This window comes from Theropithecus gelada, chromosome 14, assembly GCF_003255815.1.
Source record: "Theropithecus gelada isolate Dixy chromosome 14, Tgel_1.0, whole genome shotgun sequence".
Classification (NCBI taxonomy): domain Eukaryota; kingdom Metazoa; phylum Chordata; class Mammalia; order Primates; family Cercopithecidae; genus Theropithecus; species Theropithecus gelada.
In genome coordinates this window covers 69,745,189-69,758,635 of record NC_037682.1, presented here as the reverse complement: position 1 = coordinate 69,758,635, position 13,447 = coordinate 69,745,189, and the positions used below count along the sequence as shown (strand labels likewise).

At 38.1% G+C, this 13,447-nt stretch overlaps 1 protein-coding gene across 1 annotated transcript in view; it reads left to right on the top strand.

Moving 5' to 3' along the window:
• The window catches only part of RSF1 (remodeling and spacing factor 1), a 158,063-nt gene that overhangs the window by 38,369 nt on the left and 106,247 nt on the right, over positions 1-13,447 (top strand). The window contains exon 2 of the mRNA XM_025356651.1: positions 12,788-12,879. Within this exon, the coding sequence (XP_025212436.1) occupies positions 12,788-12,879 (92 nt within the window). The remainder of the gene's footprint in view (positions 1-12,787; positions 12,880-13,447) is intronic.

Genomic DNA, 13,447 nt, shown 5'->3' with positions numbered 1-13,447 from the left:
AGATATGATCAACAGTGTCACATGTTCCCAAATTAAGACAAAGACTGAAGAGTCCATTTAGTCCTGGGCAACGTAGTGAGACTCACTTCTGCTAAAAATTGTTAAAAATTAGCTGGGCATGGGGGTGTGCCTGTAGTCCAAGCTACTTGGTAGGCTGAGGTAGGAGGATCACTTGAGTGCAACAGTTTGCAAAGAACTTTTTTCAGAAAGAAGAGGGAGCATACGTTAGAGGGGACTTTATCATACTCTTAACATGGTAATAGTTGATTTAAAAAAAACAGTTTCCACATGTTTGATAACCTTATATTATTGTTGTTTGAGACCAACAGCAGTGTAAAAGATTTGTTCAATGTCACATATAAATGAAAATACTTATTTTTATGTTTTATGATTTTTCAAGGGACCCAGCCTTAGTAAAACACTGCTAGGAACATTGTTTTTCTCTAAAGCCTGAAGGTATTTTTCACCCTCCCCTTTCCCCTCCCCCTCTCCTTCCCCTCCCCCCCTCTCTTCCCCCCCTCCCCTTCCCCTCCTCTTCCTGAGACAGGATCTCCCTATGTTGCCTAGGCTACTCTCAAACTCCTGGTCTCAAGCGATCCTTATGCCTCAGCCTGCTGGGATTACAGGTGTGAGCCACCATGCGTGAAGTTTAAGATACTATTTGTCTTATTTTCTGTTAGGTTAGATTTTATACACATAAGAACTAGGTATTGAGATAATGATGCTTCTTTGCCAACAATGAAGAGTAGTAAGGATGTTAATTTTTCAATACAATTGAATAATTTTGTTTGCTTGTTTGTTCGTTTGTTTGTTTGTTTTTGAGACAGGGTCTTGCTATGTTGCCCAGACTGGTCTTGAACTCCCGGGTTTATGCAATCCTCCTGCCTCAGTCTCTCAAGTAGCTAGGATTACAGGTGTGTGCCACCTCACCCAGCACAACTCAGTACTTTTGGTGGAACTCTTTTAAAAATGTCATTAAGATCTCAGCTTTCCTGAACCTTTAGAAGGCAATATTACTTTATTTATTTATTTGGAGATGGAGTTTCACTCTTGTTGACCAGGCTGGAGTGCAGTGATGCGATATCGGCTCACCACAACCTCCACCTCCCAGGTTCAAGCAATTCTCCTTCCTCAGCCTCCCAAGTAGCTGGGACTACAGGCGCCTACCACCATGCCTGGCTAATATCTTGTATTTTTAGTAGAGACAGGGTTTCACCATGTTGACCAGGCTAGTCTCGAACTCCTGACCTCAAGTGATCCACCTGCTGCGGCCTCCCAAAGTGCTGGGATTACAGGCGTGAGCCACCGCGCCTGGTGGGGATTACTAATTTTGAAAATGTGGTAATAATGATTCGTTATTTTAAAATATTTATGGTTAATATCATAATGGTATTATGATTATTTTCAAAGAGATAATAATGGTATTATGGCAATTTTATCTTTTAGAGATGCACACTGAAGTATTTATGGATGAAATAATGATATCTAGAATTTGCTTTTCTTCCATTGGAGAAGAAAAAATGTCTCGTTCATTTATTTATAATCGTTTAAGTGAGGTGATGAGGTCATGGGGTTTTATTGTACTAGTCTGTCCTTGTGTTTTTTTCTAAATTGTTTAGTGTCACCATTTTGCTGGGTAGAAGTTTTTCTGGCTGTAGTTCAAGAAGTTCAGTGTGAAATGAGTGGTTTAATAATCTATATAGGATTGCCAGAAACACATTCATTGTTATCTTTAATTACCAGTTTGCAAATGTTCACATAGAGAAAACGGTTCCTTTAGAAGTCTTCAGACTTCTAAACCTGTTTTTTATTGCTTGTGTTTGCTGATGTTCCATTTGATTGTACTTAAAAATCACCAGCATTTTATTCAGATACTCTAGTTTGCTTATTGATCATTTTTAGCAGTTGGCTGGCTAGCCCCTGAATAAGGTGTCAGAATTTTTCTTTAAGTAAGACATGATCACCATCTGCTGGTGAATAATGATAACTTTGGCTTGGGTATTGCTTTATGATATATAAAGTGCATTCATATACATTTTCTAATTTATTGAAATAACTAGAAACTATAATGAGCTCATTTCATTCTGCTTTATGATAAAATCTCAGGAAATTATGAGATGACATAGTATGCTACCATCTAGGTACCTCTGCTTGTCAAATGAATGTTAACTGAAAAAAAGGTATGAGCTGATCACTAATTAGCAAGGAGTAAAGACAGAATATAAATTTCACCAAGAAATGGAGTTCTTATAAGTTTATAGTTCTGTAGAATTGTCTATAAAAGAAACATCTACTGATTTTGTAACACCTAAAATTATGGTTTTGAATCATAAAGGAATCTTTTAATATGCTGTTGAAGGTATTTTCCCCGTTTTTGTTTGTTTTTAATGGTACAGTGTCTCACTTTGGCACCTAGGCTGAAGCGCAGTTGGTGCAATCATAGCTCACTATAGCCTTGAAGTCCTAGGCTCAAGCAGTCCTCCTCCCTCAGCATCCCAAGTAGCTAAGGACTACAAGCACATGTTAGCATGCCCGGCATCTTTTTTGAGGGGTGTAGGAGAGCTGCGCCCAGTGACTCACACCTGTTAATCCCAGCGCTTCAGGAGGCTGAGCCCGGAGGATAACTTGAGCCCAGGAGAATCAAGACCAGCCTGGGCTATAGTAAGGAAACCTGAACTCTACAGAAAAATTTAAAAATTAGCCAGGCATGGTGGGACATGCTTATGGTCCCAGTTACATGAGAAAGCTGATCTGCCAGGTGTGAGCCACTGCAGCACCTGGCCTGGGAACTCTCTTTTCTTTCTTTCTTTATTTTATTTTGTTATTTATTTACTATTATTATTATTATTATTATTTTGAGACAGAGTCTCGCTCTATGGCCAGGCTGGAGTGCAGTGGCGCGATCTCCGCTCACTGCAACCTCCACCTCCCGGGTTCAAGCGATTTTCCTGCCTCAGCCTCCCGAGTAGCTGGGACTACAGGTGCACACCACCATGACCGGCTAATTTTTGTATTTTTTAGTAGAGACCGGGTTTCACCATATTGGCCAGGCTAGTCTCGACCTCCTGACCTCGCGATCTGCCCGCTGCAGCCTCCCAAAGTGCTGGGATTACAGGCGTGAGCCACCGCGCCCAGCCTGGAACTCTCTTTTCTAGCTGTCTGCAGAAATATTTTACTTTGCTTACTCCCCTCTCCCTGTTGCTTTCCTTCTCTTTTTATTTTCTTGTCCCTGTTCCAGTTCATCAAATAGTTGAGTGTCTACCATTAAGTAGGAACTGTGCTTGGTGCTGGGAATACAGTGATGAAAAAGGCAGGTGGATGTGCTCATGGAGCTTACATCTAAGGATGAGAGAAAAGGGAAGAGGAGATAGAAGATAGATCATTAGGACTTGAGACTTAAAGATAATTAGGACTATATGAAGTTAAAGAGCTTACCTTTATTTTCTTTCTCTTTTCCTTTCCTGGTTTTACTTAGTTCATGTGTTCTGTATTTTTTGTTGTTGTTGTCGATATTACACTGATAAGAACCGATATTACACTTGATCTTAGCCAGAAATCTAAGTATTTGTTTTCTCTTAATTATCAGCATTTGGGATAAATTTAAGACACTTTTTTAGCTAGTGTACCTGCCTTTTCTGCTTTAAATATTAAAATTACAAGATAATTTTATCTATTGTAGTAAACATTATTGATAAAATTAGTTTTTGAGGGGTAACTGGGCGGTTTAAAGTTTTGTGTGGGTTTCAGTGGGATAGAGCCACTTTGTAGGTTGGGCATTGTCTATGATAGCATATTACATTTTGAGTAACAGCACTTCTTTTGAATTTTTAAAAAATATTACACCACTGAAGAGAAAAGTGTAATTTAATTTTAAATTAATTTTTCTCTAGCAAGAGACATTAAATATAAAGGAATAAGATTTTGACAGGTAAGGTTAAGTAAGATTTAGAGGACCAGATTTAGATTTTTTTCCTCCAAGAACGAGCGTTTGCCCCCATTGAGCATATATACTATAGCAGACTCTGCTTTTTGTATTTAAAATTTTCCAAAATCAGTTTGGAAGTAGAATGGCTGCTTCAAAATCTGACTGTAAGAATAGATTGGGAAATAGTGTGATGGTTGTGCAATGCTGGGCATGTAATTGGTGCCACTGATTGTACACTAAAAAAATGATTAAAATAGCACATTTCATAGTAAATATATTTTACCACTGTTAAATAATGTAATATACTAAAAGCCATTGGATGGTACACTTTAAGTGGATGAGTTGTATGGTGTGTGCATTCCATCTCAATAGTGCTGTTTTTTAAGAAAGGGAGAATGGATTGGAAGGAGCATTAATAATTTTTCTGTTTCCACAGTAACTGTTTGACAGGGTTATGTTTTAGAAATGGATAATGCCTCAAGGTGCATAGACAGGAACAACCGAATATCAAAAACCAGATACGAAGCTGTGCAGAAAGAGTGGTTTGATTCATAAGTTAGGTCTTGTGAACTATTTCTTCATCCATTTGATACTTGGAGAAACATCGGAAAGAGCCCTGGAATAGAAGGCTAGAAGTCTGGGTTCTTCCTGGCCTTTTTTTTTTTTTTTTTTTCCATCTTGGGCAAGTCTTGTCACATCTCAGGTCTAAGTTTTCCAGTCTGTCAAAGAGTGTCAATTAGATCGTTGCTTCCAGTTCCAAAATTCTAAGATGGTATTATCAACTGTTGCCTTGTTATAAGGCAAATAAATAAATACTTCAATACCTAGACATAGACATTGAATATTAGAGCTGGAGGACTTTATATCATCTTGTGTAATTCCTTCAATTATGAACGACAAATTCAATGTTTGCACCCCCTCTCCTGACTTTCTAGTGCTTTTGTAATATACATATAACGTAGTTTTTAGTAATGTCATAGTTGTTATATTAAGTGCAGGTTTTTAAATGATATGTGACCTTTGAAATGATGAAGAGTATGAGAAACCGGCCAAGCATGGTAGCTTACAGGTGTAATCCCAGCACTTTGGGAGGCCGAGACGGGCAGATCGCTTGAGCCCAGGAGTTTGAGACCAGCCTGGCCAACATAGTGGGACCCTGTCTGTACAAAAAAAAAAAATACAAAAACTAGCCGTGTATGGTGGTGCCTGCTTACAATCTCAACTACTCAGGAGGCTGAGGTAGAAGGATCAGTTGAGTCCAGGAGATCGAGGCTGCAGTGAGCCAGGATTGTGCCACTGCAATCCAGCCTGAGTGACAGAGTGAGACCCTGTCTCAAAAAAAAAAAAGTGTCAGAAACAAAATGTGGTACAAATAGATTTATTTGACTTGATTATTAAATGTGTGTACATATTGCCTTTCTGAAATATGAGTGTGATTAAACTAAAAGTCATGATTTCTGCTTTTCAGAATGAATAAACTAATAGGGATCATCGTACAGGACACATAAAGCAGTCACTTATTTGGATTAAGATTGGCAAAGGTGCTTCTTAGAAAATGTTTTAAAATCTTAGAAAAGTTGTAAATTTTTGCAGTTTTCCTTCAGGGTACTTTCCTACATCTCTGCGCCACAGCCTTAGTCCAAGCCATCATTATCCGGTCTGAAGTATTGCGATGTCTTCCTAATTAGTCATATTTATACCCTCTCCAATTTGTTCCTCACAGTGCAGCCAAGTAATCTTTCTATCCTATGGACATTTTTAAATTATGAAAAATATGAAATATATAAAAGTAGTAAGTTTTATAATGGACTTTCATGTGCCCATCACTCAGCATTAGTACAGTTTTGTTTCTTCAGTAACTCCATCTACCCCTGCTTCCTGCCCCCTGTCAAACAGACCCTGGATTTAAAAGAGTGATCTTTTAAGAACTTAAATCATGACACTTTCCTGCATTCCTCCTGTGGGTTCTCATTACCCTTAGAATAAAATCTAAACATTTTACATAGCTCAAAGACGTGGCCTTTGTTCCCTTCTCTAGCAGCATCTTGTATCCTTTTCTTTTTCTAGCCACATTGGAAGAAGCTGTTGGCCTCCTCAGTACTTTTACACCTGCATTTCCTTTTTCCTGGCATGCTCCCTTCTTCCTTGGCTTGGTTGGCTGTTTCTTATCTTTATGGTGTCATCTTTATTAAAGAGGCATTTCCTGATGGTTTTAACTGTGTGTCATATGTTTCCCTTTTAGTGGCAAAAATGTTAACAAGTGGTGCATCTAGGTAAAGAGTGTACTAGTCTTTGAACTTTTCACTAGATTGAAATTACTGGGGAAAGAAATTAGTTTGGGGGAAAAAAATCCCTCCTTCCCCCTTAAGTACTGTCACATCACTCTTTTTAAATTTGTTTTGACTCTGTCCCTTTCCTTCTTCCCCCCAACTCCTCTCTATGATCATTAAATTGAGTTAGAAAGAATAGAAAGAGGGAAGTGGGGTCATCTGATTGGAGCTGGAGACATCTGGTACTGGAAGCCATTGCCTCAAGTACCACAAATTCCCTCTACCAGGATGGTGGTTGTAAGTATAAGCAAAGAGTATCCCTTTAAAGACTGACTGCTGTGTGGGTTATTCACTTCATTTTATAGAGGCCGTGCCTCTCTTTAAGGAATTCTTCTTCAGGAAAGGTGGTTTCACAGGGTGCTGCAGTTTTACAGGGTTTCATTTCTCTTAATACTGTTCTTCTTTCTGAATTGCTGGTCTGATCACCACCTCAAGCCATGCTGATATTTGTAGTGTGCTGATGACTTTCTTTGTAGCAGATAAAATTTTCTAGTTTTTGGTTCTGAAATAATCTGAGCCATGTTTGGTGTGTTTATGTATATGGGAGCAACAGTATGATTCTCAATAGAACTCAGAAATCTAAACTGGAGCAGCAGATACCCCTTGGTTTATCTGCCTGTATAACAGTTATTCTCAGATTTATTTTTTCCTGCAATGGTAATGAGGTGAGCTTATACTTAGCTGGAATCTCTGTACTATACTTCTGTTTTGTTTTGTTTTGTTTTGTTTTTTGAGACGGAGTCTGACTCTGTCACCCAGGCTGGAGTGCAGCGGCACAATCTGGGCTTACTGTAACCTCCACCCCCCAGGTTCAAGCAATTCTCAGCCTCCCGAGTAGCTGGGACTACAGGTGCACGCCACCACACCCGGGTAATTTTTTGTATTTTTAGTAGAGACAGGGTTTCACCATGTTAGCCAGGATGGTCTCAATCTGCTGACCTCGTGATCTGCCCACCTCGGCCTCCCAAAGGCTGGGATTACAGGTATGAGCCACTGCAACCCAGCCTTTCTGTACTATACCTTTTTAGATGATCGTCTAAGTTACAGTTCATAGTCTTGAGCTGTTTCTTTGCTTTTCAGAAAACTAGGATGATTGATTAAGTGAACTCTTCGAAGATAAGGTATACGAATACATGACAGTGATTTCGAGGATCAAGTGGCCTGTGGGATCAGTCTCATTATTCTAAAACTATGCTCCCCCAACAGAGTTTCTAAAAACTAGGCAGTAAGTAAAAGCTTATTGTAAGCTTGTCTTTGAATCACTGTATCTGAAATCAGTGTTTTTTTATCAATGGCCTAGATAAAGTCAACTGTTTTCATAACTGTATTTCTGCTTATAAGCTTAAACTAAATTTAAGTAGAAGACTTTATTGAAGAATGATAAGAATTATGTCTTTAGCCATTATGAGGTGCTGTACATTTCTACCATTCAAAAAAGTAAAATTATAAGTAACACAATAGAATTGCAGGAGCGGTGACATTTTTAAGACATGGTGCTAGAAAGATGCTTAGAAAAATGTCAAAATATAAAACATCTTCGAGTAATTGGATCAGTAATGTAATCTGGGATTCTACCACTTTTCTGCTACTTCATACCTACATCATATTGACAACCCTTTGTGAATTCACGTAGCCCCTAACTGTTTCTTTCTCCTTCAGAATCTTTCACCTCCTGAGGCCCTGTGAAAGAAGAGGGTTTGTTAAAAGTTACTTTATGAAATTTATCATGTGAAAAGGTAGAGGAATTTCAGTTTAATTGGGACAAATACTACTGTTTTTTGGATTGATGGGAAGTAGTTAATAAGTAAATCTTTGGAAGGAAGTTCATAATTATCTTCTGGAAATGAAACTATTTTAGAAATCTCACAAGCGATAAATGAATTTAGAGCTTGTCAGTGTTTCAGAAAAGGATCGTGTATTTAAAAAATATGATTGATGGCTGGGCGCAGTGGCTCACACCTGTAATCCCAGCATTTTGGGAGGCCAAAGTGTGGTGGCACGTGCCTGTAGTCCCAGCTACTTGGGAGGCTGAGGCAGGAGAATCATTTGAACCCAGGAGGTGGAGGTTGTAGTGAGCTGAGATCGCACCACTGCACTCCAGCCTGGGCAACGGAGCGAGACTCCATCTCAAAAAATGTATATATATGATTGATACTTTACAGCTGTCCAAAGCCATAGCAACTTACTATGTGTTTATTAAAATTTAAGATAATTAAAAATAAATAAAATTAATAATTGAATTATTTAGTTTTATTAGCCACATTTCAACTTCTCAGTAGACACATGTGGCTAATGGCTACTGCACTGAAAAGTGCAGATACAGAACATTTCAATCATCCTGGAGCAATCTATTGAATAGACAGTGCCGTTTTAAAGCATAAAAAGTATGGTGGTTTTAATGTTTAATAAACTATAATGTTGATTGGTTTTCCTGTAGCCTGTTTCTTATCAATTGACAGATTATACTAGTGCGCTTAAAGATTATCAGCGTATCAGTTCTAGTTGTAACAAAATATTCATTCAATTGGTATGTTTAGTGGGTTATAAATTTTAATTTTAAGCATACTAGGTCTACACTATGCAGTACTATCCAGTACATAGCCTCTAGCCACATGTGGCTCTTGAGGACTTGAAATATAGCTAGTTTGAATTGAGATGTGCTGTCAGTGTGAAATGCACAGTGTATTTTAAATAGTCCGAAAAGTAAAATCTTTTGCTTAGTACAAAAGAAAGTAATACTTTAAAAATAGTGATTGGCTGGGCGCGGTGGCTCACACCTGTAATCTCAGCACTTTGGGAGGCCGAGGTGGCAGATCATGAGGTCAGGAGTTCGAGAACAACCTGACCAACATGGTGAAACCCCGTCTCTACTGAAAATACAAAAATTAGCCAGGCGTGGTGGCGCATGCCTGTAATCCCAGCTATTCAGGAGGTTGAGGCAGAAGAATCACTTGAACCCGGGAGGCGGAGGTTGCAGTGAGCCAAGATCACACCACTGCACTCCAGCCTGGGTGACAGAGCAAGACTCCGTCTCAAAAAAAAAAAAAAAAAAAGTTGATTATATGTTGACATAACTTTGGATATAGGGCATTAAATAAAATATATTATTAAAATTAATTTTAATCTCTTTTTACTTTTTATAATATTTTACTAGAAAATTTGAAATTATATGACTCATCTTACATTTCTGTTGCATAGTGCTGACTGTAGAAGAGCCAGTACTCTAATAAATCAAGTAATATATAATCTATTTGTACATGCCTAAATCAACAATGAGTAGATTTGTAAAGTGGGATGAAAACATATTTTTTTACTTTTATTTTTGTCTTGTAGTGGCTTTTAAAAAATAATACCAATAGTATCAAAATCTTTCATGATTCTATGTAGCATAGAACACTGGTGGGGGACGTGCGTAAAACACTGGTGCAAAGGTTTTAGCCAACTGCTAAATGAGTGACACAGACAGTATGAATACAGTGGGCATTCCAGGGACAAAGAGGTTGCTGGTACTAGAAATCTCTCACAGAGACTTTTGGGACTTGTATTGCCTAGACATTGAAAGATAAATATGATTCAAGTGGGCAGAAAACAATAAATAACTCTTTAATAAAGCCCACATAGGTAATGGGCTGAGTATGTTTAGTGGACCATTAACTGGCAAAATGATTCAAATCGAGGATATTAGTGCAGAAAGTAAGAGAGAAGGATTGCAGTTAGGATGAGACTGAATATTGGGGCTCTGAGGCTAGGGTAAGAAATCTGGCTGGGTTTATGTAGGTATTTAGGAGCCATAAAAAATACTTACCAACTGGGAAGTAATATGAAAGCAGTCTTTTTGGAAAATTGGTTTGATTGCAGGAGACCGTCCATAGCTGTTTTTCTGACGCGAGAAGGTATAGTAATGTCCTAGGGAAAGAAGGAAATAGGAGGCAAGTTTAAGATGTATAGGAAGGGAGAACCCTCAAGACTTCTGTGTTTGGGGAAAAGGAGAAATTGAAGAAGGTAACCTTGGTTTTAAAACACAATAGAAATAAACGTGTTTTATATTTATACAATGCTCTACAGTTTCAAAATTCTGTGAGATAACCAACACAGCCTTTTTTAATGGAGAAATTGAGCTTCATTGTTTAAAGGACTCGACCAGAACCATTGTCTCCTTATATAGGTGGGGCAGCTGAGAATCCAGCCCAGATCTTTTATCACTGCACAACCAGTCAATCACTAAGTTTTAATAATTTTGTTTCCTAAACATTTCTCAGATCAGTCCACTTCTCTCTGTACCACCTCTACCTTAGTTTAGGCTACTCCTATCTTCTGGATTGAGGTTTTCCTGAATTTATATCTAGCTTCGGCCCTGTACCCCACCTCCTAAAACAAAAAAGCAAATAAAAACTTATTTTATTAATATTTAAAAATCTGTCTTCCTCCAATTCAGTCATTAAGGTCTTCTAAAATGCAGCAGACTTTCCTGCTTAAACTTTTACATGAAATCTAAACTTGAGCCCGGCCTCATTAGGCTGTAATTATCTATGTCCATTCCTCCAGTTCCATGTTCTTTTTGGGTTTTTAGCTATTAGCATCTGTTATTTTTGTGCAAGCAATGCCCTTTCCCTCCTTTTTTCCATTCCACCCTTAACCCCATACTTCACATCTTAGTAGATTTGTCTGTTTACTTGTTGTGAATGCTCCCCACTCCCACCCCCAACCCACCACTCTACCTGCTATGAAGATTCACTCAAGTAGGCTCATTAAGGAGAGAGGGACTGTTTCTTTCTTACTAATAGTTCACCCATTGAAATTAGTTGAATGGGTGAATGTTTTTATATTTCAAAGTGTTTCAAATTTAGAAGGAACTTTAGTAGGGAAGGAAAGAATGACTGAAAAATATTAGGTCATCATTTCCCAACCTGTCCCTCAGAGTGTTTGTATCCTACAAGATGGTGGATCAAATATGTTAGAGAATGCTGCAGATTGTGTACCTATTTTGGATATTCACAATGCACAAAGGGCGTATGATAAAGACAACAGTCCTGTGGTTTAAAAAAAAAGAAAAACTTTTTTGTTTTTTGATCCAACATTTTGCCAATATATTTGAGTATGGGATCTTCTTAGGTAGTATACTGTAATTTCTCTAAGGTTACTAGTGGTATTTGGGATTTGAGAAATGGTCATTTTAGACCTGGTGCAGTGGCTCATGCCTGTAATCCCAGCATTTCGGGAGGCCAAGGCGGGCAGATCACCTGAGATCAAGAGTTCCAGACAAGCCTGGCCAACATGGTGAAACCCCGTCTCTACTAAAAATACAAAAACTAACCAGGAGTAGTGGTGGGCACCTATAATTCCAGCTACTTGGGAGGTTGATGCAGGAGAATCGCTTGAACCCAGGAGGCGGAGATTGCAGTGAGCCAAGATTGTGCCATTTGTACTCCAGCCTGGGCAAAAAGAGTGAGATACCGTTTCATAATAAAAAAGAGAAATGCTTCTTTTGACAGCCGTATGTGTCCCTCTGGTCTAATTAATATAATTAAATACAATCAGACCATGCCTAAATAATATTTAGAGGACCTCTGATTGTTTACAGTCAAAGCAGAGAATCTGAGGGAAGATAACAGCAGTCCTCAAATATTGGAAGGTTCCAACAGAAGAGGGATTAAAAGTACTGTCTTTGAGACTAGAGAGTAAGAGCCAGAATTAGGAGAGGAAGTTGTCATAGGGCAGATTTTGAGAGTAAGGGTAGCTTTCTAGTAATTAGAACTATCCAGAAAACAGAACTAAGTGCTATGCAAGGTAAGTCATTTTTTTGTCCATGAAGCTTGTCAAGCAAAGATTCCTAGAAAGGCTACAGAGAAGTTGAACACATCAGACAAGAGATAGATTGGAAGAGTTTTCCAAAGCAGTTTGGAAACCATTAGTTTAATTTCTGACATATCTATCAACTTGGAATTCATATTTCTTGATTGCTTTCTAATTCTATGAGTGTATGTCTTTGAAATCTCAGCAGGGGAACCAAATATTTGTTATTGCAGATAAACAGCATACAAACTTTAGTTGTATAGTTAAGTGCTTTTACTTGATGGTATTTTTTTTTAACAAACTATTTTTTTAAGAGCGATTTTAGGTTCACAGAAAAATTAAGCAGCAAGTGTGGAGAGTTCCCATATATCCCTGTCCCCACACACGTACAATTTCTCTACTGTTGACTCCCACAATAGTGGTACATTTCTTATAACTGATGAATCTACATTGACATATAATTATCACCAAAGTTCATAGTTTATATTAGGTTTTACTCTTATTTGATGGTGTTTTGAAAGAAAATGTGAATATTCCTGCTTATCTTTAAGAAAATGGTTTTTGGTCATTTCTTGCTGTAGTTTAGGCTTTTTTGATTCAGAGGTCTAAAAGTTAGCTAGTATCAACACTGTCTGTTTTGAGAAAGTATCCAGGGTTGGGGAAGGTTATTTTTTTTATAATCTTAAATGTTTACAAATGTTTTATTTTGTTGGCTAACAATATTTTTTTTTCTTTTAAGTACCGAAAGAATTGGTGGAGCTCCATTTGAAGCTGATGAGGAAGATTGGCAAATCTGTTACTGCAGACAGATGGGAAAAATACTTGATCAAGGTAACTAGTATTCGTAAATTTCCTGCTCTATTACTGAAATACTACTGTAGCATAAATTGATATGTTTTATAATACACATAATTTTTAGTTAGTTTACTAAAAGTAAGACTATGGCTCCAAAATCCACGTGACTACAAGTATATGATTCTCTTCTTTTCCTACTGCTTAGTAGTAATATATCTCTTTTGTGCCTAACACTGTGCTCAGGACTTTTCATGTCTTTTCTCGTTTAATTCTTACAATCACCCTGATCACATCAAATAAGAAACTGATAAGGCTCAGGGATGTTGTCATTTTTGCTTTAGTTCACATAGTATGCACAGACTTATTTAGTGATTCCCCTAGACTCTTATTATATAGAACAGGGGTCCCCAACCTCTGGGCCACAGACCAATAGCGGTCCTCCCCATTTCTCTCCTTACCATCTGAGCTCTGCTTCCTGTGAGATCAGCTGCAGCATAGATTCTCGTAGGAGTGCGAACCCTATTGTGAACTGCGCATGCAAAGGATCTAGGTTGTGCATTCCTTATGAGAATCTACTGCCTGATGATCTGTCACTATTTCCCAT